The 27743-nt window shown below is 33.2% G+C and overlaps 3 protein-coding genes across 4 annotated transcripts in view; 1 reads left to right on the top strand and 2 right to left on the bottom strand.

The window, feature by feature from the left end:
- Ance-3 (angiotensin-converting enzyme Ance-3) overlaps positions 1-27743 on the top strand; it is a 71624-nt gene that overhangs the window by 30944 nt on the left and 12937 nt on the right. For both annotated transcript variants that reach the window (XM_066282974.1, XM_066282973.1), the window contains one exon: positions 21543-21683. In XM_066282974.1, coding sequence (XP_066139071.1) covers positions 21543-21683 — 141 coding nt within the window. The remainder of the gene's footprint in view (positions 1-21542; positions 21684-27743) is intronic.
- On the bottom strand, positions 4285-7492 carry LOC136339616 (uncharacterized). The gene is made up of 7 exons (XM_066283023.1): positions 7342-7492; positions 6990-7290; positions 6828-6937; positions 6636-6773; positions 5107-5304; positions 4808-5053; positions 4285-4754 (listed from the first exon to the last, which is right to left on the bottom strand). The coding sequence occupies exons 1-7, from the start codon at positions 7354-7356 to the stop codon at positions 4506-4508; spliced, it is 1257 nt and encodes a 418-aa protein (XP_066139120.1). The 5' UTR covers positions 7357-7492; the 3' UTR covers positions 4285-4505.
- On the bottom strand, positions 12667-15587 carry LOC136339643 (uncharacterized). Its single transcript, XM_066283055.1, has 5 exons — positions 15439-15587; positions 14214-14427; positions 13759-13818; positions 13016-13623; positions 12667-12960 (listed from the first exon to the last, which is right to left on the bottom strand). The coding sequence occupies exons 1-5, from the start codon at positions 15460-15462 to the stop codon at positions 12667-12669; spliced, it is 1200 nt and encodes a 399-aa protein (XP_066139152.1). The 5' UTR covers positions 15463-15587.

Genomic DNA, 27743 nt, shown 5'->3' on the forward strand with positions numbered 1-27743 from the left:
AGGCGGCTTACATAGGATGAAATGGGATGGATTAGGGAGTAAAAATGGTCCCTAAGAGCCTATCCATATGGCTTTTGGCTCCCCCTTTACTACTGCTAAACTACTACATCTACCAGTAATAAAGGGATGTACCCTAAATGTACAATAAATCACGACTACATAAGATATTTATTAAGATATTTAACTCCCGTTGTGAAGGCTTCCTTATGCTCTTCTTTTCCAAAATTATTTAATACTAAAGTAGTGAAAATGTATAAAAGTTGGCAACATGATGACGTTATACAATGTAAGGCACCCAGTAAAATGCGTATTTGAAATTTGATCTCTTGAGCTGTCAGATCTAATCTTCGTCTTAGCAGATATGAGCTTCTAAAGGGCTTCTAACTATTTTTGACTAAGTTTACAAAATGATCTGAGCTGGTATTAATAAACCTTAACTAACTGCCTGCAATAATCAACAGCCAACAAAGAATCTTCATGATTGGATTTCAAGTTTATATCACGAAACCTCCTCATTACCTTCTCGTGTCTTGCATGTGGCTTATACTGACAATATAATACAATATATTAATTTCAGTACATATTACGCTTATTTAATTACCTTTATATACCTTTCAGTATATAAAAATTTATATTTATTAGGCAGGTTTCTAATGATGTATGTTAATTTTTTTAATCGGTGGCATTCACCCTCATGAGTGTTATTGATTCGGTGAGAGCGCAACTTAATCCAAATTTTTAATTTTTTAGGGAAAGCGATGTATAAAGGGCGGCACTATGTATTTACATTCAATTAAAAGCACAAAGCTGCTTCGACAAGGAATTCTACATGTGTTCTAATGGCTATTTACGTAAAAGTTTGAGTGGTTCTAGGTACGAGGAAGATTTTTACATAACCAGAGTACATCTCGATTAATATGCATAAAATTTTTCACGCGTTAGTGGAGTAATCGAAATTTTAATACCAATTATTGTTAAGCAAATCACTTCCAATGGTATACACAAAGATGATTATTAAACTCGTAACATAGAAACTAATTTGTATCACGATTGCGTGAACAAATTAAGTAAGCATACGTCTAAAGAGATTTAACTCATAAGGATCGAACTTTCATTTTTTGTTGTTTCCTCTTTAATTGAATTAGGTCGGTCTACATTTGAATTACGTGAACGTGTTGATAAGTGTGAGAGATGGTGATAAGTTATAAATATTAATTAAAAGCGACCACGCCTATTTAACATCACTTTTAATTAGCAAAACAAACTTATGTATTGCTAAATTAAACAATATTGCATTATGATTAGAAAACGGTAGAAACAATGAGCGGATGTAGAGGACACTAGAAGATATTATAAAATTTCATATTTACAATATGTGGAACTAATTGTTTTGGATCTTAGTTAAATAGAAATTGAAGTGGTTATGAGTTTCTCATAAGGAGATTAAGTTAATTAGGACTTCAAAGAATGGGTAGAAATTCAATGAACACAGCCCTAAACAGAGTATTGAGAATTGATGTGGTACGGATTACGTGATTTTTCTTTATCTAAAGTTTCTTGTTCAAAATGTAAACAAATAATTTGACACGTTTAGTTTAGCAAGTTCAGACTATTTCCTTGTTATGTAGAATATCATAATTTCTGAGTTTCTCCTTGAAGTGCTCTAAAATGTTCGTCCATAAAATTAGCTAATTTCCACTTTCATACCATAGTTTTAAACTTGAACTGAAATTTAAGTTTTAAATTTTACATATTATTTATTTGTGATCCAAGGACTGTAAAGCATTTTGTACAATAGCGCAGAATTTCAATGTAAAATACTTAGCCATTTTCGAAATATTAGAAAATACATTCATAGGTGAAACTCTAATTTTTTTTTGGAAAATTCTAAATATCTCGAAAATGGTAAAAATTAGGTATAGAACATTATCCACGAAAAATATTCATAATATTCCACAGAATCAAAATTTGTTATAATATATAAGGTGTTCCATTTAAAATAAGCGACGTGACATTCTTTTCCGGTATAACTGCAAGTGATATTTTCATGAAAATATTTTTAATCAATAGATCACTTTTACTTTAGTCTGACACCCAAGTTTCAACTTTTTCCTAGTCATAGTTTCCAAGATATGGATAATGGCCCATAGGCGTTGAACACCCTGTATAAAAATGTGTATCTTTGTTGCTACTCGTACGAATTACTATTTTGTCTCTGCCACAAATTGACTTTATTTTGAAACTTTTTTTTATTTTGTAGAATTTTCGCCAGACATACAGTTTTCCTACAAAAAAATCATTTACAATACCTTGCAATTCATCATTGTTGCTTATTTGGAAACAAAATATGAACAAAGTTTTAGTTCTAAATAACCATCAATTTAGTTCATTCTTATTAAAAATTCTTGAAATTTTAATCGTTTTTCTGAATACATAAATAAATTTGTTTAAAAAAATTAATTTGTACTTCAGTTCTCCTATCGGTATTTTTTTTAATATTGTTTTCACAACAATGATGAATTGTAAGATATAGTACATAACTTTGTAAATAAATTGCGCTTTTGGTGAAAATTTTACAAGAGACAAAAAAGTTTCAAACTAAAATCAGCTAGTGGCAGTCAAAAAATTAGGTATTCGTACGGAGGGTAATAAAAATACAATCTTTTACTGAAGAATCACTCGCCATTTTTAATATTTTCACGCATTAAAAAAAGATCCCGCCTATGTCAAAACACACGAATTGATATAACAACTCTTAGTTCAAAATTAATGAAAATCGATAAAAGCGTTTAATAATTAGTTCGAAAAAACCTATATTAATTTGAGAAATTTGGTACTCTGTAGCGGCAAAGCGAAGGTACATTGAAGATAAATAAGTTTGTCTAGAAAGCTTTATTTCTGGTTACGGAATTTTTGGTTAAACATTGTAGTAATTTCAGGAACATCCTATATAACCAAGCATGAGTATGTTAGCTTAGAAAAGTTGTATAATTTTTTTAATTTAGTTTTTTAGCTATTCATAATGAGATATCCCTGATAAAAAAAATTCTTGAATTTTCGTATTTGCCCTACATTTTTTTTGTCATTGTACAAGTAAAACAGATCTGATTCTTCTTGTTTAACGAATTTTTCGGATATATTTTTTTCCTTGCTAGGAGATCGAAAGATGATATACCTCTAAATTATAATAATAATATAAATGACGACTATAGTAATCTTAGATTCTTAAGTTGGAAAACATTTACACAAAATATAGTGACTTTAAGAACAATAAAGTGGTTTCCTCTACAATATCTCATTAGACGTAATTATTCAGAATCTCAACAGATAAAATGGAAACCAAGTATGGCTTCTTGAAGGGAGAATATTTAATGAAACTAGATTATTAAAAGAAAACAGGAGCTAAAATGTTCAGGTTAGTTCAAGTTAGTTTAGACTTCAGCAGGATTTTACAATTTGAAAAAGTTGATAAGCATAACTCAACTAGAACTAGATAATGGAATATGAAAGTCGTCATATAAAAGAAAAAGACATTAGTGTGAATATTTAAAACCTTAAAAACCCGTTTGAAGCAGCAAGGACATTTGAAATCATAGATTAATCAAAGATAAATTTCGTTGAAACATCAATATAGTTTTCGAAAGTCGTATATGGTAGGGACGGCCTAATCGCCCATTTAAACACCTGCAAATTGACATCCCTAGGATTATTCCTCCACTCAATGAAGATGAGTTTATTTTTGGTTTTAACAACTCTTATCCTAATCTGAATGATCCTTATTATAATAATCATGAGAAAATCATGAATAATCTATTAGGTAATTACGTAGTGAGATTATGATGTTAACGTGTGCTCAGCACTAGCTTAAAAGCAAACCCAAGTAGCAAACGAATGTATATTTATAAAAAGCAACTAAATCAATTAAAATATTTAGCTATTGGAAACGTTACCTATACAAATTGGAACACAAATGTTATTAAGCAACAAATAACAAATTGTTCCTTATAGAAAAACTGCATGATCAACAACAATAATAATAAGTATAATTTTTATTTACAGAGATGTCAATAGAAAATACGAGTTAGGCATTATTTACAGCATAAATTTACGAAAAAACAGCAGTCCATGTTGCTTCTTAAGGACTATATGTTTAATAAAATGTTGGCATTTTTTAGGAACATTTTCCCTTTGAAAACTTTATAAAAATGTATAAAATCCAACGAACTTTTATTTTAACTTTAAACTAAGCTTGTCCAACTCTTTAATATAATTTTATTTTTTTACAAGACATAATGGCGACTTCAATTTTGCATTTTAAGCGCAGAATAATGATCATTTATTAATACCCAATCAAATGAACTTTTTTAAAAGTTAAAATTACTCTTCCCTATAAAATTTTAAGGATTATTCAATAATTAATTCTAAAGCTATTACTGGAACATTTTAATTTTATCAAAACAAGATTTTTAAAAATCACTCCAAGAATTAATGAAAAATTGTCTGATCTACCACTTTTCCCACTTTCCCCAGTCAATTAATCCCAATCCAGATTTCTCCCCTCCTGATTTTGATTCCTGTGACACAAAAGAAGATGAATCTCCATGAAACTCATCACATTTCACTTCGACTTTCTCCTTCTTTTCTTCATGCACATGCACTGGAACTGGCACCTTCACTGGCACGGGAACCTTTTTCTCAACGTAATGCGGTACGTGTTTGATTACCTCATAAGGTACTGGTCTTTCTACTGGAATCTTTAAAAATTTGCATATATTATAAACTAGTTTGACAGTCGTAGGAAACATACCTTTACTTCATAAGGTACCTCTTTGACTACTGGTACCTTCACATCCTTGTAAACGGGATAAGGCTGCGGAACCTTCACTTCATAGGGAACTTTAACTTCTTTTTCTACTTTGTATGGCACTGGTCTATGGACATATATTTTCACTGGATAAGGTTTTTCTACTGTAACTGGCACTTTGATTTCTTTTTCTACTTTCACTGGATAGGGCTTTTCCACTTTTACTGGCACTGGGTGTTCTTCATAAACCTAAAACATGATTTATGTCATGATATGTAAAACATCTTTGTACCAGTAGGCACCTTGACAGGCACATGGACGATCTTCTCCACGGGATAAGGGTGAGGCACATGTACAGCTACTTTGACTGGTACTTTTATTTCTTTCTCAACGGGATAAGGCACTGGTTCTTTTACCTCGTATGGAACTTTAATCTCTTTGTAGACTGGGTATGGCTGGGGCACTTTTACTTCCACTGGATATGGTTGATCTACATGAACCTTAAAATGAGTTTGATGTTAGTAAATAGTAATGAAATTGAGGAGGTAAAATACGTTGTTATCAGTTGATTTTCGCGCTTATTTGTCTGATTTCGAAGGAAGGCGTTTTTTTATAAGGGTTTCCATAGACGAAGCATTTTATCGCGTTACTTAGTAACGCCATTGAACGGTCGTGTGAATAGGGTTCAAGGGAATAGAACGAATTCAAATAAGGTGGCAAAGTCTACTCAGATTTCTATCACTTAGGCCCCGTCAACAAATATGTTAATTACACTGATGAACCTTATAAGAATAGACCGATCAACATCTGGGCAATTCTATGCATAAATAATTCTATTCATTTGCATCTCAATATAACCAATGTTATTAGAATTACTACTGTGGACGAGTAGCTTTTCATTTGGGGAATTTTTGTTCTAAATGTGACGAACACGCTGTATTAAGAAGATGTAAATCACAGAAGGAAAGAAGATGCTTGATTTAATGAAATATTTTTCTTTTTCTTTCATCGGACCGTTTCATCTAAACTCTGCCTTTTCTTCGGAGTTGAAGTTGAAAAAAGATTTTACTGCAATCAATTCTTTTCCCATATTCTTTCATGGTTTCTTCTTTTGCTCATAATGAGCAAGTTTGAAATGTGACTTTGAAGATTAAATAGTTAATTTTAAACCACATATTCTTCCCTTATAACTGCCAAATTGAAGATATCTTTTCTTTCTTCTTGTAGAACAGTTCTTCATCATCCAGAGTTCCCGACATAATTAAAAAGTGAAATATATCTTCAAATGTCTTTTTTGTTTTGTTCTCACTCATTTAGATTTAAGGAAAATTTCGATTATTAAAATGTGAAGCTGTGTTAAATGATTCGGGCATGAATCCTTGCTTTGAACGCTTTAAGGAAAACTTGGAAAAATATGAATCCTACTCTTTCTTCCTGTCCTTTCTGGGCAACTCAAGAAAAATTGTCTCACCGAATCACGTTCCTTGATAGATTTTTCTTATCTATGAAGATTTGGAGGAAGATTTTGAAGATTGAGATGCGAAATTCTGTTTCTTCAATTTTGACTCATATAGTTTAGGATAACTAAGATTTAAGATAAGATTTTGAAGATTATTGTTCCTGTTTAATCTTGTCGCGTTTTCAAGAATTGAACTCACTAGTTAGCACTTGCGGAAATTCGTTAGAAAAATTGAGAGATTTTTAAGTAACTTATTGAAGGAATCTAGAAAAAAATCCTTTTATTCCTTCAATTTCTTATTAATCAAGAAAATTATCTGATCGATATAATTGCTGATAGCTGAATATCCATCAGCCTTAAGCCTTTTCTTACCTTAACTGGTACGTTTACAATTTTCTCTACTGGTACTGGCTTGTGCACTGGAACCTTTTCATGTACGAAAACTTTATAAGGCACTTTCACCTCCTTGTAGACAGGATAAGGGTGCGGAACTTTGACTTCTACTGGAACCTATTTATTAAATGTTTAGTGCAGAATTTAGCAAAAATAGAGTAAAGTAAGTACCTTAATTTCCTTGTATACGGGCACTTTGACTTCTTTTTCTACCGGATAAGGTTCAGGCACCTCCTTCACTACAGTGACAGTCTTTTCGTGCTTTACTTCTTCGATTGGCACTAAAAAAGTCAATTTAATTTTCTTTTATTAATATCTTTGCGCGAAACTCACGCTGGAAAATTGGGCATTTAATCTTTCCATCTCCAATCTCCAAACCATGATGACCAAAATTGGCTACTTCTCCTCCTAACTCTAGGCCTCCCTCATTTCCTCCGCCGAATTCCAAATGAGAGTTAATTCCTCCTGAGATTTCTAATCCGTTTTCTTTGTGGGGTGGGCTCGACCATTTATGTTGTTCAATTCCATGGGCTAGTAATCCAAGAAAGAGGCTTCGTTTTTGGTTCTTCGGTTGCACTTTAGTTTTTTCTTTGTTTGCCAGGCAAGCCGTTGTAATCAGAAGAACCAGGAGGGTCTAGAACAGTCACAATTGATATCCTTTTTGAACGTTATACTTTTCACTTACTTTAAGAAAAATCATTTTTGGTGACGCTTAGCGGACAAATGCCTCGCACGGAAACTGTGAGAATTATTGAAATGAATGTATTTATAGAGTATATTAAGACCCTTCCAAATTGATCTGATTTTGCCACTTATTTATTGTACTTAGTGTTTATTCGTTATTGGGAAATACTTAGAGTGTCGAGTAGCATAGAGAGGCTGCTTTGATTGAAACGAACATAATATGACCATTCCCCGCATTTCTTGTTGTTAGCGTACGTATGAGCTGTTCAGTCGAAATTTGCACTAATTTTCCTACGTTTCGCTTGCTATTGTACATGTTTTAATTATCTTTTAATTTTATTCGTCAAATTAAATACTATTACAAGTCTACACATCTCAATACTCCTTTATCAAAACTGATCCGATCCTTATGGTCTTAATTCAAGAAAGCCGGTATATATTAGCAAATGCATATGGAATAAACGTAACATACTTTTACATCTGACCTAAACTTGTCGCGAATTTATTTGAATATATTTGCTTTTTTGCCTTATCATGACTATTTTATTTAAAAATTCTGGGGTTATTATGGCCGGTACGACATACAGAATGAGGCTGGAGATATCAGTTTTTGCCTTCACTACTATTTATATTGACATTTAGGAACTAGCAGTTTTCTTAATATGCAAGCAAAAACAAGACATTTTCCTTCATGATAATCACCATTTATATTTTTTTTTTGTTGTACACGTAATGTTTAATTATATTAGCTAACTAATTAAATCTTGACCGATTAACTGGAAACTAATTAGGATAAGATTAAAGCTCAGCAAATTGGGCATTTCGTTGCATATGTGCTCGTATTGTTTTTTAAATTTACTTCATGGTTGTTGCGTAACCGGTTGGAGTTGGATTAACGTACGAATTGAGTATAGATCTGAATTCAAAATTTATTCTTCTAATGAAAGAATTTGTTAGAAACCATATATACCCTGAGGGGTGTTTATGATATTGCAATGTTACGTCTATATGGGATTTTTTATTTAAACTCTTCCTGATTAAAATGTCTTTGTGTAATTGCTCCACAGGAACATTTAACTATTTGAAACTAATCGGGATTACTTTTTTGATTAGATATACATATATCATTTTCAATCGGGGATCTAGTAAATATTACGTATTTATATTTCTTCAAAACCTCTTCACCATTTTGATCGCTACCACCATCTACCGACTCAGTGCTAAAACGAACCACTGCACGAAGTTTTATCAGGCAGTACTATAAGTAACGTTCTCTTTATTAGAACTTAATGATTGCTTATGTATCCACTAGGGGGCCTGTATTAATTTATTTTATCATATATTTTTTATTTTCTCCACTCTAAGAAAAAATATTTTAAATGATACAAATATCTATTCTAATGGATCAAAGGTGTGTCGAACACAATTAGTCCATAAAGATGCGACATGTTCTCTAGTAAGTATTGGCATGTCCAATATTTTAGCTAAGATTAACGATTGGGAGTTGTAAAGTTCAATTCTCTAGCTTGATTGTTTTTATTCTCTATTTTTATTTTTTCCGAATAGAAAGATTTATCTAAATCCGATGAATATCTTAGTGCTCTGTCACCCCCAGGAAGACCGCGATTAGTTCGGGGTTGCATCTTGACCCTTTTGTGCGTTCTGACTTATAATACATTTCTTCTCTTCTCTTCTTCTTACTGCACTTTCGTTATAATGTTACATGCTGCGATCATAATTACATCATAATGCGCTTAATTTTCAAGTAAAATTTGCTTTATTGTTATTATTTTATTGCATTTAATTCTTGCTTTTGATTTTTTTTCCAAATTAGCGTATTCAAAAATAATAATGCGATATGTATCTCTCTGAATAAAACCAGCCTATGCCATCTTCTTCCTTTCCAATTCTTTTATGGTATATGCGAACTAGTCCACCTCACGTCATCAATTGTGTTGTTTGGTATTCCCCCCATTCGATTTAGCCCAACTTTTTAACATTCGAGATAAAAACCTTAGTCCATTCCTCATAGTGTACATTTCTTCTTTGCTATTTCTTTATTAAATTCTCTCTGGCTACGACTTTACACGCAGTTTCTTAGGCAAGAATTTTCATTCTCTCAGCGACAATAAGCTATATTTGTAGAATAGCTACAACAATCAGGGGGCTCTCCGTGGATGCCGTTTTGTATGCTGAAAATAGCGGTCTTGTTAGTTGTAGGCTTATTTTCTGTAACGGATCCGCGCAGAGTAGGGCACTACAAGACTTGGTGTGAATGAAAAATTTATTCCTGCGCTCTTTTGACGTCCCCGCAGCTGGACTTATCTTCTTTATTTTATTTATCATTTTAATTGTTGTCAACTTTATCTACAATTTATTCCGCTTATTTAATCATTTGGCCTCAATCAAAATGCCAAATCGTCTGATAAATGGATCTTTATTTCTGTATCTATGCTTAACATTCTACAATAGAAACCATTCCACAGAGCAGAGCACAGCAGTAAATCCTGCGAAACTCCGCAAAATAGTGAAGTACTTTTCTTAATTTGGTGCCATACTACATTTGTGCAGGTTTCACTTCGTGATTTTGATAAAATATTTCCTCATCGTTACTTTTTCAAATGTTTTAATGATTTCCACCCCTGGTACAGTACTGAAAGCGTTTTGTTGTTACACCAGTACGCAGTATTCTTACATCCTGTATATTTGCTTTTTTTTTAAGAACAAACTTCAGTTCTTGTTCCATTGCACCTATGTTGGGTTGTGCTTTCTTCATGAACTCTAAGTTTATACTGTGACTTTGAAAGCATCAATTTTGATTCTAGATTGTATTTAATCAATTTTTCAAGGAAGTTTTCAGAAGTGTTCATAAAACGTATCGGCCTACAGGACTTCCTGTATTTATAGTAGAGTTGGTTCATGTTAGTTATTTTAGTAGTTTCTTTATGATAGTAGAGTTTAAGGGGGCAATCTTGCTGTAAGTGGGAACTGAACAAAAATGTTAGAATTTGATTAATTTGAAGAAGTATTTTATGTTTAAAGGTGGGATGATCCAGTATCATATTACTAATTTATTATCATAAAGTTTTGTTGGCATCTGTTGTTTTGTATAAAAATTACGTTCATGCTTATAAAATGTAGAATTTTTTCAGTATAAAATAGAGTGAATTCAATGATTTTCAAACTAGGACTTCAATTAGTACGAAAAATCTTTTCAATTGATAAGCATTCGATATAGAGCGATTTATCTTATTATAGAAACAATTACACCAACAACGATTAGTAAAAAATGGATTAATATTTCTAAAATATTTTTTTAATGAGAACTACAGTTAATTGACTTATGTGTATTCCTTTTAAGACATGTTTTGCATTTATGAAGTAGAGAGCATACTCTGAGAATAGAAATAACAGCATTGAGGAAATATCTTTCAAATCGTAAATTAATTTCGAGAAAACTTATTAGATTTCTAACCAGTGAAATGTTCTGAGAATTCTCTAAAACCATTTTTTGAAACCCTTTAGAAACCTGAATTAACTTTTGCAAATCGAAAAGAAATGGGACTTTTTGCTTTCTGGAGAACCAGAATAGAGATAATTCGAGACAGAAACAAAAAATGGACTGGAGAAGGATTTATATGTTAAAACATTAACGATTTTGTTCAAGCTTTTTACCAGTTAAAATTAAAATTCATTCAATTTGTAGTAATAACTGGACAAGAATTTTCAGAACATAAATAATATTGGCGAAGAATTCTCTAACTCACCAGTGAGATTCACTGATTTGGTTCCATTGGGTTCAGAATTTCGTGAATTGAACTTTTGGAAGATGTTTTGAATTTATGAAGGAAGAACTAGGGGGAATTCTCATTTCAATTAATCTGAATAATTGAAATTGATTAATATTGTTACGACTTTTTCATCAGTCTGTGACAACGATTCATTTTTTTGAGTACAGGAAGAATTGAGATCAATAATTTTTTTTTATCATTTGGCAAAATAGATGGAGCTTTTGGAGATATTTTTGGATTTCTGCACAAACAGAGTTTTTTCCAAAAATTTTATCATCCTTAACGAATTTTCATGAGAATTATAGAGTGTTAAGTAAACGAAGCTGGTTTTCAATGTTTTCTTTCCTTTTAACAATATGCTGCATATTCATTCTAGATTCCTAATAACTGGAATTGACTTAAAAGGGACTTTATTATCCATTACTAACTTGGTAGACAGATCTTACGAATTTCTAAGTAACGAAAACTGACTTTAAAAGTTGCAGTTTCAGGTTTTCGAAAATGTTTTCAACCTCCAAATAACGAATTTCTGTTAAAGATGAAGGAGCTCTCTCGCTCGTCGGTGTTGATCGTTCTCTTAATGATGGGTAATTGATTAACTAGCTGGGCGTGAATCATCATAATCTTTACGAAAATTCAATACACCTCTTTTATCGTATCGTAAAAGATTCCGTAATGAACCACTGAACCAGCCTTCTAATCATAAACATGCCATCCAAAAACCATGTCGCAAGAACCGAACATTTATTAGCAAAGAAATCCGCGATATGTACGCTCAATACCCATATTTACACGCAAGAGTGGTCAACAAGAACATGCGTATCTAACTCGTACACTGCAGTTTTGTAACCTGATTATCTCTAATTATTAGCGAGATATTTTGTAATTTTCGTTTCTTTCCTATTCGTTTAAATTTTAGTATAGTGCACACAATGCCCCGTTGCGAAACACGTTTCATACCCTGAAACGTTTGTTTGTTCTAAGTTGTCACAATTACTTCTTTATATGTAGTGTATCACGTTTAAAAATATTTTTGTATCATGAAATAATGGAGTGACACTTGCGGTTGCATAATGACCTGCAAGTCAAGTAGAAACTCGAGCTTTTTATGGATTTATCAGATGTATACATAATTCATTTATAGTGGTCTTAAAGTGAAAGCTTTTGTGGTGACATATTTTTCCTTGTGTGTTTTAGTGCCCATTTTTACCCAGCTCATCGGGTCCAATAAGGAATACCACTAGAGAGTCGTATAAAAATACTTTTATTTTCTACAAAAAAAAATAAGTTATACACAGTAGAAAAACTTAACTTATTTGGCATTTTTTACATAAATAATGAACAAAGAATTACAAAAATAATATAACAGATCATTTTCACAGTAGACTTGATAGGAAAGTAAAGAGCATAAATAGAAAAAAAGAAGTCAGAAGTAGACGGCAGAAAAAGTCACTCTTTTTAAAAGAAAAAGTGAGTGTTTCAGCTCAGGTAACACATAAAGGGTGCACACACGGTGTGCGCGGGTCGCTGTCAGCTTAGTCCCAGTCTCCTCCGTGTCCATAACCTCCTCCATAACCTCCTCCATAACCTCCTCCATAACCACCTCCCAAGCCTCCTTCATAGCCTCCATGCTCATAACCTCCATGGATAGGCACTGCGACCGGTACCTTCACAGGTATCGGTACGGGTTTCTCTACGGGGTATGGTACAGGTTTGGCTACAGGGTACGGTACAGGCCTATCTACAGCGATTTTCACTGGATAAGGTACAGGTTTCTCCACTGGGTATGGGACTGGTCTTTCCACTGGGTATGGAGCTGGTATTGGGACCTAAAAAATGATCAGCTTAATTTTTGATGGTTCATTTTATGGGTAAACTGCATACCTTAACGGCAACAGGGTAAGGCTTCTCAACCGGGTATGGCACAGGTTTTTCCACGGCAACCTTAACAGGGTAAGGCACAGGTTTCTCGACTGGTACTGGGATGTTTTTAATTACATGCACTGGGTAGGGTTGGGGTACGTGAACTGGGTAGGGTCTGTCTACTGGTACTTTCACGGGAACTGGGACTTCCTTGTAAACTGGGTAAGGCTGAGGTACATGAACTGGGACCTTAACTGGGTATGGGACTTGTTTCTCTACTGGGTAGGGCTGGGGAACGGGCACTTTCACTGGATAAGGTACGTGTTTGGTGACGGGGTAAGGTTGGGGAACCAACACTTTGACTGGGTAGGGCCTGTCTACTGGGACTTTGACGGGTACATGAACGATCTTTTCCACGGGGTAAGGTTGGGGTACAGGTACTTTAACATGGATTGGTACTTTGACTGGGTAGGGTACAGGCTTTTCTACTGGGTAGGGGTGAGGGACTGGAACTTTCACCGGAACACCGATTGTTTTGGTCACTGGGTAAGGGATGTGTTTCTCTACCGGGTAAGGTACTGGTACTCCCTTGACCACAGTGATGGTTTTTTGTACTGCGGCATGAGAACCTGCGATTCAAGGAAAAATTTTGCATTTTTATTTATAATGGAATTGGGCCAAATTTTAATTTGGTGCTTGATGGGATGAATATGTTATTACGACAATGACGATCTTTGATGCAGGACAAGATAGATCAATCTTACCTAGATCAACGAGTCCCGAGCTACCATAATCGTTGTAGCCGAAACCAGCACCGTCAGAAACTAGTGCATAGAGGCGTATTAATCACAAGGGAATTTTAACAGAGTTGAGGGTTATATTTAGGAGTGGGTAAATATCTGAGGTTTCAGTAGATATTTTAGTGAGGAATACGTTGCATTTAGGGTTGACACTTTTGAGACCACAGAAAAATTCCACTAGTTCTTATTGAGAGTCGGCTTTCAACTTAAAAATTTCTCGTCAACGGAGATATTGAGGATAGTTCTCCGGCATGATCAAAACAAATTTTTTTGTCTTAGATCTACAATCTACCTATTTTCTCATTTCAAACGTGCTTTTCATGGTGACAAAAGGGGCCATATTAGTGCAAATGCTATAGTTTTGTTAAAGTATATCTCTGTCGTGTGAGAGAGTTATGATTCCAAGGAAGGTTTCTCACCGAGATCAATTCCTCCATAGCCGCCTTCCCAGCCTCCAAGTCCTCCATCTAAACCTCCAGCACCTACAGAGTATCCATGGTCGATATCGCTTCCATAACCATATCCTAAGCTCAGCAATCCACGCTTGGTCTGCTTCTTTTCTTCGGTCGATTTCTTCTCCTTGCCCTCAGCATTTACAGCTATTGCTGCAAGGACTAAGATCGACACTAGTAACTGAAAAAAGCGAAGTTCTTTCATTATTGGTAATGGATTATGTCACAAGTGAACTTTTTTCAGTGGTGTTTGCAAAACCAATTAATTTTAATTGCATCTCTTTGTTTTAACAACAATTACGCTTTAAGAAAACAAAAACGCTATTGTTTAACTAAACCGTTAAGCTTTATATCATCTCTGTATTGTTGCTATTTTTCTTTGAACAATTCCGGATTTGTTGGTAAAATATTGGGTAAGGTCAGGTTAATATACTTTTGATCTCGGGTAAATAATTTTTGAATGGAGCTTAATTGTGTCATTAAATTGGAGATATCAGATAGTCATTAATCTTGATTATGTTGTGACATTTACATTAATTTGTCTTTTTATTAATTATTACATGAATTATGGTATTTTGTTCCAATTTCAGTTTTGCATAATAATTTTAATTGTCTTTTAACAGCAGCTTAATACTGGTTTTATTGAGGTCTCTAATTAGAGTAAATTCAATTAGTTTCGATAAACTGTTGATCTTTGAGCTCTGATAATTCTAATATAGAATTAGCATGAAAAAAAATTATGCATAATTTTGATACTTTTTCTATGAAGATTTTTTACTAGGGAAAAACAAAATAATAGTGGCCTAGACATTCGTTTATGTCTATTGATCGTTAATCAACCAAAACAAAATCCTCTCAAACGAATAAAAGTTCTTATAAAACCGCATTGTCTACCGAATCGACCATGTAGTTCAATGCCAGGAAAAGTGTCGGTTTTTTTTTTAATTTAAATAAATTAGTTCAAATATGATCGGCAAAATTTCAATATCTCTGAACTACTTCCTGGAAGAATATATTATAATTTTTAAACCTCGAAAAAGTGAAAACTATTTTAAAAATTTTATGTATGAAAAAACTGAGTAAGAAAAAATTGTGAAAAACTCCTTCACTGCACTAAACACTGAATTCCACTCGAAAACTAGTCCGTACGACAAAAACACAAAATAATGGTACACTATAAGGTACCACTCACCAAAGGCTTCATCGTGGTACACATACAAGGGGGTGCTTGCTAGTTCGAAGAGAACTGAATACCAAAAACGTGCCCCCGTTGTCTTTTATAGTCCTGGTCGGATGGTATCGCCAAGCGGTAGCGCACCACTTACCTCTTCGCCGATGGTTCGGTGGTACCACGCAACCATCGTGGGTTGATGCAAGAACTCCTGCTGGCGGCAATGTCGGAGAGTGCGAGTATCTGGCGCGGTTCGGGATGGTGCTTTTATTGGGAATTTTCTTGGTTTGATATGAAGTTGGCTTGGTAAGTGGTTTGTAAGGGAGACTGGCGGTTAGTTAGATTTAATGCGGAATGGTTTGTAAAGGGTTCTCAAACTTATTTCTGGCTGTTTTAGATGATTAGGTTTTACCATCACAACATTTCTAATTTGGTTATCTTCACTATTCATACATTGTGCCTTTATTGGATAATATGTATGAAATCAGGATGAGTTGCTTTTTAACTGTAATATACGTGTTAATTCAGGTTAGTTCAGGTTAGTTGAAAATTATGTAAAGGCAACTAAACTGTTGGGTTTGTCAATAATCTTGATAATGACTTTTAAGATCAGTTTATATGTACTTCAAACTTCCGTTATTTGTACTACTAGACTGTCTTGGTAAATCTTTAGAAAAATACTCGTCGGGGTTAGCCCATGGTAGTCAAGAATTTTGGGTATTTTCAAAGCGTATCATTATTATCTGTTAAGTTGAACTTTAGAAAATTTTCTTTAAAGGCAAGTTGGTATTGGCCAAAGTTTGCTCTAAAATTTTCTCTATAGTTGGGTTAATTAAATTTCATTAAAACAATTTTCTACGAGCAATTAGAGTTTAAAGAAAAACACATAATTTTGTCTTCTTTTTAAGACAACATTCAAGCTGGTTAAAATACCGAGGAATTGTACCCTAGAATGAGGCAGCAGTTCGGAAAATAGTCTCATGGGTGCATTTTAGGTGGAATAAAAATTCAGAAAATATACTATCTTTTCTAAGTTCAGTTTATGTTAGTTAAAAGTTCTAACATGGATGCCATAAGTTAGAAAAACATTAAAATGTGGAAATTTTCTTTTTTTCTTCTTTTCCTATATATACACAAGGTAAATTCATGTTAGTAAAAGGTTTTAGGGATTGTCTTTTAAAATCAAGCCGAATTAGTCAAAACCTGTGAAAATGCTCTCTTACGGACAGAAAAAAATTTACAACGCTTTTCCTCTCTTTTCCAAAATAAATTCAAGCTAATCAATATTTCTAAAAAGTTTTTCGAAATATATTTTTATTTCATAAAAAATTGAGATAATTCAATTTTCTTTGTTTTTCCCAGTTTGTTTGGTCTTTGAGGGAATATTTGTAACATTTCACTTAAGTAATTAGCAAAGAAGTCAGCCACTGAAGCAGTGGTGTAGTCGAACTCACACAAAGAAAAGTATCATTTGAAAAAAATTCAAATAGGTTTGACACAACTGTGCGTACTGAGACTAACCAGAACTCAAAATAGAGGCGTACTCGAATTGAAAAATAAGGAAATAGATCTTTTATATCAGAACTAATCTGAACTAACCCTTACTGCGATTCATTTATGACACAAGAAGGAAATATTGAGGAAACCATTCGATTCGACACCATTCTTTTTCTCAGTTAATAACTTATTATACGTCACTCGGATCGTAATGAAAATTCCGTTATATTTCCATAAATTATCTCTGTGTTAAGTTTTTAAAATTACAACCGAATTATTAGAAAACAACTTTTTAAAACATTTTTTCTATATCGAAGAGACCTATATACCTCACTGTAATTTTTAACAAAACTAGCCATATTCCGTCTTTGCCTGTAAATCATAAATTACCAAGCTAAATGGTAAAAGAGTAAACAGTAGCGTACTGGTATTAGAAAATAAGGGTTAAATCGGCCGAAATAATAATTCATAAGCAGTTTTTTAAAGGGAAAAACTCTATCGCTTCAATATTACACAAAACCGGTGAACATCATTGAACTTAAATAAAATTACTTTCTTTACGTTCCCAAAAATTGTCTACAGCGGCGTACTAAATCTCACAAGTCCGGACTACTCTTCATAGCATACCTTTATATTCAGAAAATACTTTAATATGTGCTATATTTTTCTGAACATTAAAACTTGCATAAAAAATGTATTTTCCCGTGGAACAGTTTACAATTTAATTTAAATTAAGTATTAGGAGATATTAAGGCCACGGTCATTTTGCCGAAATTCCTGAGAGGGCGTCTGTTCTCACACCAAATGCATATAGGCGCTATCTTAATAAATGTTCGAGTAGTTTAAAATTTAAAGTCACCCCACTACGCATTACACGTAACAGTACCAGTAGTACGACTTTGGATTGAGTCATTCGCCAAGATTGGATTACCGGGTCATCGCGGGTACCACCTGACGCGATGTGTACTTGACGTTACGTAAAGGACGGTCCCTCTGCTGTAGAATACAAAGTGTGCGTTCAGCTCACATATTTCATGTAATAATGCCTTCATAAGGGGGTGCGAAATTTATATGCATACCGCATAATCATGTGATTTGCGAATGGGATCACTAGTTACTGTTTCCGGGTCATTTCACTGACCAAGAGAAATTAATTAATGAAATTAAATACCTCTCTTAGATTGAGACCAGTTTTGTGCTCCACATTGTGCAAAATTGCTCTTTATGGTATTTGCAAAACCACCTTACGTAATGATGGTTACGCTCATGCATTATTCATTCATCATTCACACGGTAACATGTTACATTTAGCGATAAATTATCAGGTAGTTGTTATGAAAACGTGAAAAGTTCAAAAATTGCAGATGAAGATAACACGCAGAATACCAATTTGTCTTGATACGCGCCATTAAAGAGGAGGCAAAAACACTTTACGTAATGGAAATAGATCACGTAGGTTCGATCCGAAGAAAGTCTTAGTTCCGTCCTTAAACTTGTTTTATTTCTGGGTTTCCTATCTACAGGTATTACAAAATAGCGTTGGAGAATGTGCCTGTAGTTTAACACAATTTTATCACATCGTGCAATTATTTATTGATCACGGGGTTAATTTCTTTTATTTCTTTTCTTTGCCTTAGAAAAAATATAATAAAAAAACTAATAGCATGTAATATTTCTACCTTAGTTTAGAAATATTTTTCTATTGCCCAAAACTAAAAACAATTCTCTAGCCTTCTAGCCTATGGTCTCATTAGTCGGTCAAGACTACCTTTCTTCTGATAATGTCAAAGTCGTAAAAATATATGGCATAATTTGTGTTTGAATTTTCAACACACAATCCAACAGCAACAACTAACAAACCGAATAAATCAGGCTAAAGTATCTATTAATACAGCAAATGCTAACATTCTTTCATATAGAAAAAGAACGAACGAATAGTGGTAATAGTGGTATTCAACTCGATGAGAAACAGCAATGTATGTGAAAAAGCTTCAATTTTAGCTTTAAAAGTCGGGATAAGTATCGTACACAGAATGAGAAAACATGTAATTCAACACAAAGGAAGAATTTTATGACAAAAATAAGTATAATCTCAAGGGTATAAAATGGAAGAGTTTTTTTGTTAGGCAAAATTATGCCAGGTTAAAAGGATACTCGTGAGAATTTTATTAATATACTTTAGTGTAAAAAAAACTGAATATATTTTATAGAAGAAAGTGACAGATTTATTAGAAAATTCATGTAAAAGAACTAAAAATGAGTGACTTATCAATATTGAGTAGAATAAAATAAATAAAATAAATAATAAGAAAAAAACGTTTAAACGTTTTCTTTCTCAAAGTAATGTGATGATTGATGGTAATTAAAATATATAATGTACACTCGAAAACACAAAATGTAATGAATTATAGAATACAGGGTGTTCCAGAATAGTATGTCATAAATTTAAGGAGTGATTCTATGAGTGATTTTGAGAAAAAAAGTTTATATGAACTTAGGTCCGTTTTCGCTTTGTATCTGAAACACGAGGTATTAAAATTTGCTATTTTTTGTTTGTGTTTTTTTCTTTTAATAATTCTGGACCTGCTTTAAACTTGGTGGTTGTAAGTTAGGTGTAGAAACACATCTTTTAACAAAAAAACTAATATTTAAATGCAAGCAGTGGCGTCCCCAAGGCCATGACTCTGATTATTTTTTGTGAAAAATATGTCACACCACTGCTTTTTCAAAAAATCAAAATCGTTTTCTTAATTCTAATTGTTTTTGTTAAAAAAATAGTCTCTTAATTTTTTTTTGTAACATCAAAATTTTCAAACAACAAACGGATTAGTTAACATTATATGTTTTAATAACGACCAAATTAGTTATAATAATACTTAATATGTAGTAATTTATAACGACTATTTAGACAAACAAAAATTCAATAAATTGCTAAAAATGTCCTCCGTTAAGAAAACGAGTTTTGATTTTTTGAAAAAGCAGCGGTATTACATATTTTTCACAAAAAATAATCAGGGTCATAGCCTTTGGGGCGCCACTGCTTGCATCCAAATATTAGTTTTCTCTTAAAAGATGTGTTTCAATACCTAACTTACGCCCACCAAATTTAATAAGGATATTTAATGCAGGTCCGGACTTATTAAGAAAAACAAATAAATATAGCAAATTTTAACACCCTGTATTGCAGACAGAAAGCGAAAACGGACTTATGTTTATATAAACTTTTTTTTCTAAAAATCACTCATAGAATCACCCTTTAAATTTATGACATACTATTCTAAAACACCCTGCATATTCAGGGTGAGCCGTAACGCAAATACATTATGTACGATACGTAATCGACGTAGTAATGATAACATGAGGGCCATGTCTAACAGATGAAAGAAAAGAAAGTGAATCATCATTATGAGGAAAAAGCGAATTTTGACGAAACTAGAGAATTTGGGAACTCTATATTGAACTGAAGTAAATGAAAGCCGAAGGAGATTTGCTGAAAGATTAAGTAAAGTGCAAAGTAAACTAAAATTAAAATTAAAAAATAACTAGCACACCGATTAGATATGAAATTGTGGAGAATTAAGATTGAAGGAAAACGGAAACATCGTGATTCCTATATAGTGATACTAATATGATTTATATAGAACGATATGAATCCCAATTACAAATTACAGTAGAATAAATGAACCTGAAGCGCATGGAAATGAATAAAGGTGAACAAGAGGTGCTTTGGATAAAAGAGACGAGGACGAAATTAATTTCAGACTTTATTATGATGAAAATTATGTGAGAAAAAAAATGAAACGATTGGTATGCGGATAGAGGAAAACAGAGTTGAACCGAAATTAGAAAGGTGAAAAGAAAATGTAATAAATCATGTCAACAGACATATAAATCAAACGTATTGTGGGAAAAACTTTTTTTGTAAAATCTATTATCTCTCTAGATGCTCTCTATATTTCTATGGTAGTTATAAAAAAAAAACTTCAGAAAAATATCACTTTTCAATTACTTATCTGAAGCTGCTGCAGCACTCAGATCAAACCTATTTGTTAAATAATACTCATTTTTATAAAACATTATTACAAAACCAGCAAATTAACGAGAGGCAATAATAAATTACACCTTGGATCTATCTAAGTCCAAACTACTTAGGCTAGTAATTTATAGTTGCGACACTTGGTAAGTGTAACCATAACACTCTTGAGGGGCAAGTAGATGCCTTTTGAACGCGTTTCAAAACGCGTTAATTAAATTTGCAAGGTTACAACGCCTTTTTCCTACTTTTGTAAATTCTTGTTTTCATCGCAGAGTTATATCTATCTACAGACATCAGATTTCTCCGCTACACATGTAAAAACTATTTCAACAAGCCGATTTATGTAAGTAAAACAATTTTAGTTGACATTTTCCTACATTCAAACACAAATTTATTTCCACATAATAAAGACGTTTTTAAACTAGGTGTATCTCTCACGGGTTGACATTAACACTCATGTATTTGTCTCGCATGGATTACACAACTTTGTTTTATAGCAGCAGGTGGGAAAATTATTGTATGAGGTTAAGAAACTGACGCTACCGATTCTCTATAAGGTCGCCAATTGGTATTAACCACCTTTTTGTTGCAGATACTTTGTGAGCACTCTTCTGCAGTTCCAAATCTATCGAGCCCTTTGCCAAGCTGCAGGCCAGTATGTCCCTGGAGACCACAGGAAATCTTTGCACAAATGCGACATCTACAGGAGTAAAGAAGCTGGAAATATTCTCAAGTAAGTCTGAGTAGGAAATTCAGGTTTGATGTATTTTTTATTTGTGCGTAATCAAATTTGTGAAGGTCTAGCAAAGTCTTCACATAAATCATGTAAACCAGAAAGAATGAATGAGAGTCAATTTGAAACTGAGATCTTCAGCGTTTACATAACATCACGTTTTTCTAGGCCTGGGCCCCAATCTTTTTGTGTTTTCTTAATTTTTTTCGAAACCATGCTTCAAGGTTTCCGGATGAAGTAGCGCGGGCCGCGACTTATATTGTTTATTGTTAATTATGGAAAAACATTGGTTTTATTGCTTATTGTTCGTATGTTGTTTATTAAATTCGTTTTCTAATTAATTAGCCATTTTAGTAGTAGTTGGGCAAGTTTGAATTCTTTTGGCTTCGCCTAAAGTTTCACAGAAAATTATACAATCGTATTGCAAAAATTCGAATATGTATTTATATGCGAAAGAATGCTACGGATTCCGACACGCTTTGTAATTGAAGAATGTGTATTAATAATTTCAATATATGCGGCGAATACACTTTTATAATCTATAAGTCACTCAACCAAGCATTCCGTAGATAGAGATCACAAAATTAAACCAACACGTTGACCATTTAAAAGTCTCTTAAGAAACTCAGCGATTCAGGACGAGAAGGAGTTTTATATTCGTTTATTTATACAACATGTGACCATTAAAAAACTTCAGAGCTGGTGGTGAGACATACTGAAACGTCTGGACCTAAATCAACGTAGGGCATTGGTCAAGCTATTTGCGACAAACAGTGCCACAGAAAAGTATGCGTACCCCCATCAAAAATGGCTGTTTGGACAGAACGGATCAGAGAAGAAAAAACATCTTTTCGAAAAATTATTTATGCCCAAAAATATATTAAATTTTATTATTAACAAAACATAAAAAAAATCCTGTTTTAACAAAATTTAAAAAAGTCATAATTGCAGGACAAAAAGGTCTGCGTACGGGCAATAGATTTTGCGATATTCCTCTAAGATCTGACATGTTGCTGCAAGTTAACGACTGGTTTCTGTAATAGTTGTAATCTGACCAGCTTGTGCACAGATTTCTCACTAGTTGGACAGAATAATTGATCGATATGGCGCCAAAAAGTAAAGAGATTAGCATTGAATTGCGTGAACAAATTATTAGATTGAGGAATGAAGGAAATTCATTAAACAGTATTGCCAAAATTGTTGGACGGGCCAAATCTAGTATTCGAAGAGTTTTAGAAAAATTTTCAACCACCAATTCACTTCATAGTATACCTCGAAGTGGCCCTTCGCCAAAAATAACTCCCCGCATTAAGCGCTCCATTGACCGTTTAGTTACAAAAAAACCGAGAAAAACGGCAGTGGAAATTCGAAATACATTGGAAGACGATCATAAAATACATGTTCATTCAGAAACAGTAAAGGCAGTTCTTCGCAACAAGGGTTTTCATAGTAGAGTTCCCAGGAAGAAACCCTTTATAACAGATACTAATAAACAAAAGCGGCTTCACTTTGCTCATCTACACATTGATAAAACCAATGATTTTTGGAGTTCTGTCGTATTTAGTGATGAGAGCAAATTTAATTTATTTGGTAGTGATGGAAAACAAAGAGTCTGGAGAAAGGTAAATGAAGAGCTAAATCCTAAAAATATTATTCCTACCGTAAAACACGGAGGAGAGTCCGTGATGATTTGGGGGTGTATGTCTGCTGGTGGGGTGGGTAATTTGGTGTTTGTAGATACGACAATGGATCGATTTGTTTATTTGAGCGTACTCAAAAACAATTTGAAACAGTCTGCGGAAAAACTGGACCTTTGAAGCGGATGGTGTTTCCAACAGGACAACGATCCGAAGCATACATCTGCCATTGTAAAAGAATGATTAATTTATAATATCCCAAAACAATTCCATTCACCATCCCAATCTCCGGACTTGAGCCCCATCGAACATTTATGGGATGAACTGGAGCGACGCATAAGAAAGAGGAGAATTCACAACAAACAGGATTTAAGAGATGCTCTATCGCAAGAGTGGAATGATATTTCAATGGTGGTTACTAGAAATTTGGTTTTTTCTATGAAGAATAGGCTAAAGGCAGTTATTGAGGCCAAAGGAGGACCAACAAAATATTAAAAATGGTTTTTTTTATTTGTTATTCGTTGATGAGTTCTCTCGTGCGCATACTTTTTTGAGTTGCGATTATCAGTTTTTTTAATTTTGTTAAATTAGGGATTTTTTTGTTGCTTAGTTAAAAACAAATTTACTATATATTTAGACATATATAATTTTTCCAAAAGGATTTTCTTTATTATCCAATTCCGTAAAAAAAGCCGTTTTCGACGGGGGTACGCATACTTTTCTATGGCACTGTATATCGAACATTTTACAAAGAGATAACAGCTAATGAATTTGTCTACGACCTATTATTAGTATCTCACAGCGTATTTGAGATATTTCGCATGATCACCCTTTACTTCCAACGACTTGAAAACGAAATTACTTGAGTCATTTTTGAAGAAATTTGGTCCTCATTTGGTGAAGTTATTAAAGTTCAAAGTATGAAAAGTCACAAAAGATGTGTGTTCGAGCACATAAACGACTTTTTATCTCGGAAATACACTTTCACACCACAAATGTACAATCAAGCCGTATGAGTAATCTTAAAGAGCCCGTCGAACTGATTCTTTGAATGACTTTTGAAGGCATTTGGAGCTCATTTGCCGAAGTTATTGAGGTTCATAGCTTGAAACTTCACAAAAGATGTGAGTTTGAGCACATAAATGACTCTTTATCTGGAAAATTCACCAAGATACAATGAAACCTTATTAATAATCTTAAAGAGCTCGTCGAGCTGATTCACTTGAGTCATCGTTGAAGAAATTTGGTCATCGTTTGGCGAAGTTATTAAGGTTGAAAGTTTGAAAAGTTACAAAATATGTGTGTTTGAGCACATAAATGATCCTTTGTCTGGAAAATACACGAAGATGTAATCACGCCGTATGAGTCATCTTAAAAAGCTCGTCTAACTGATTATCTTTTTTTGAAAAAATAACGGCTTGATTTGATACCCCGTTTGTGCCAACATTTGGAAATTGACGCAAAATTTAAAAACATATCTATCTCTTTTAGCGAAAAATCGAAAAATGATATCCTTTGCACATAGATTTCAGGATGGTCATTTTTTCAGTTTTTTGAATTTTGTAATCCGCTTTCCGAGTTCTGTTCGGTACGATAGTGATTTTTTTTTATTCCCAGATTTTGTACCGGAATCTACAGAATTTGAAATCACTTTTAGATTACTAGTGTGGATTTTTCGTAACAATTATCTAACATATGTCAATAGTAGACTATTTAGTGCTTCAACTTGTAGAACACTCGAATCTTTTTTAACGCTGTATTTAATACGTTCCAGATTTTTGAAAGATATTTTCGTGAATATAAAATTTTATGAATTTTATACGAAAAATTTCTGGGGTTCTAAACCTTTTTCCAGTCAGTGGTGCATTTTGTTCTTGTGAATTGTTGATTTTAGAATGCTAATCTACTCCATTTTTGGGATTATTTAAAACGTCTTCTCAAATTTTGTTTAATATTGCACGATCCAACTTGACTAAATATCTGCTGTATACCAAAAGTGAAACAAAATTGCTGAAAACTTTAGAAAATTCCCTTTTATAAATCGGTAGTTGTTTTAAATTTTAATACCAATGCGTTGGGCTCTTTAAGCCTATGAATTAAAAAAAAAATCTGTAAATGCCTGGAAAAATACTCAAATTTTTCGATAAGTCTGATTAATAGCTGAACAATGCAACCAAACATGGTTTGAAATTCATTGAAATTTCGGAAAATTCCCCTTTGTTGATGGCTAGTGTTTAAAAACTTTAAAATTCAAACTTTTAAAGGTTTTGTTGCTCGAAAATGTGCGGAGACGCTATAAAATTTGACATAGAACTTTAATGAGATTTTCGAAAGTTCCCTGTTAAAGATCAACATTGGTTAAATGAAGATATGGGCAATCTGTATTTACGAAATATACTATAATAAAAATGTTAAAATATTTACCTATGTCCATTCCATTAAATTCATGCAAGAGGATGGATAATAAAGACTTCTTAGTCCGTTTTACTTATTCTCTTTAATTACAGAGAGCTGACGTCGTGAGCCGTTTTCAATTTCGTCCCTATTCTCATCATTGTTCTTTGTTCCAATTTTAATTCTTTTGATCGGCAAAATCCTCCTTTTAAATTTGCCTCCTCACCTTCTCACTGATATCCTCGTGTTTCTTGATACTTTTTGACAACTTACGATCTTTGAATTCCAGTTTGGTCTGTTTCACGGAGTATTTTTCTTTTCGATCTCATGAATTGCAATTACAGTATATCGGACCGATTATATAATGATCACATCGGCAACAACGTTTACGATTAATATCGAAATTCTTCATTTACGTCAGTCCTGAAGATTGATCTCTACTTATAGCAGAACGGATGTTGGTTGCAACAGCACCTCTTGCTGATAATTGTTTGCAAATTATTTGTTATTTTTCAGGTAGGAAGTTGACTATAAATTACTTGGCATTATAAAGCAAAGTGGTAATAATTGGATAGTGAAAATTGAATTAAAACGTAGTTAATCGTGGTTTGTGAAAGGTTCTGTATCCTTGCTCATATATTGATACATCCGGAGTGTTTGGTTGTTCTAATTATATTAAGTCTCAAATGCGAGCAACGTCCTCCATCCTCGTTTTTTAATCATACTAAACCCGAACAGATAATTATTTATGACACACTTGATTGTAGCCTGCAGTCGTGTGGTAAATCACCGATTAAATCATAACTGCATGCTGCATTTTTTTAGGCGCAACTGAAGAAATGACTTTGAAACATATTTGAAAGTAAATTCTGCGCTATAGACCTAATAGCATGTTAATTTATTTGTTTACAATTTTTTTCGTTCCTTATTTGAGGCTGGTATGTAGATTCCGACGACCATGACTGATATTTGAACGTAAATAGCTTATTAGGTAACGTTTTGAGACAAGGGTAACGATTGACTTTCTAGTTCATAACAAACAATGCACGCAAAACTCCCGAGTTCGGCTACTTCAAGTATCTCTTATATAATTGTAGGTGGTCGACATCAAACACAAATCCCATTTACTTTCGCCCATATACATATCCAATTTCGACCCATACGACCAACACTCACAACAAGGCGGCTTGCATCAGCATGGGATTCTTCGAGATCCATCGACCATGAACGCTTCCGTTCTAATTCTGCCACTATTGGTACCAGTAGCAATTTATAAATTCGCATTATGCAACTCAATATCGTTTAACATACTACTTATATTTACGATTAAAGTATGGACCGACCCACATTGCCACTTTTAAAAATCCTTTTATACACGGGATTGGAACTTCCGCAAAAATGATTTCAACTATTGACTTATTTGGAAATCATCGTTCATACGGCCTCGTGTAAAGCAATTATTAAAAGTTACAGAATGAAGTGTTTTTTATACCTTAGCGAAAAGGGAGCTCTAAAGATAAGGGAAAAGTCAGACAGACATTCCGATTTCCTTATAATAAACCAATAAACTCTGGAAGTTAAGGAATTTCTCAAATAATCTTCAAGATAGTTTAAATGTCTGAAAAATAGATACGTAAAAAATGAAAAATGCCCAAATGTTTCCTTAATTATTATAAAACGTTGTGTGAAATCAAATATAAAATGTTGCATGTAACGCAAGGTTGTAATATGCAGGGTGTTCCATATAAAACTATGATTGAAGATTACTCAAAAATGGTTTGTGATATGAAAAAAATGTTAAAATAAAAGTTGTCCGGTAAAAAGGGGGCATATCATGAATATAATGGCCTTTAGCCAAAACGTCATTTTCAGATCATTTCTCGATCAACTTTTTTTTCAAATGGCAATCCTGTATTTGTTATAGATCCTTGTGGATCTAATAAAAGAAAATTATTTCTATGAAATTTTTTTTTTATTTGGCAAATTAATTTTAAATCCTGATTTGAGAAACGTATGGAAGCAAATGTTC

The sequence above is a fragment of the Euwallacea fornicatus genome, chromosome 6 (assembly GCF_040115645.1).
Source record: "Euwallacea fornicatus isolate EFF26 chromosome 6, ASM4011564v1, whole genome shotgun sequence".
Taxonomy (NCBI): domain Eukaryota; kingdom Metazoa; phylum Arthropoda; class Insecta; order Coleoptera; family Curculionidae; genus Euwallacea; species Euwallacea fornicatus.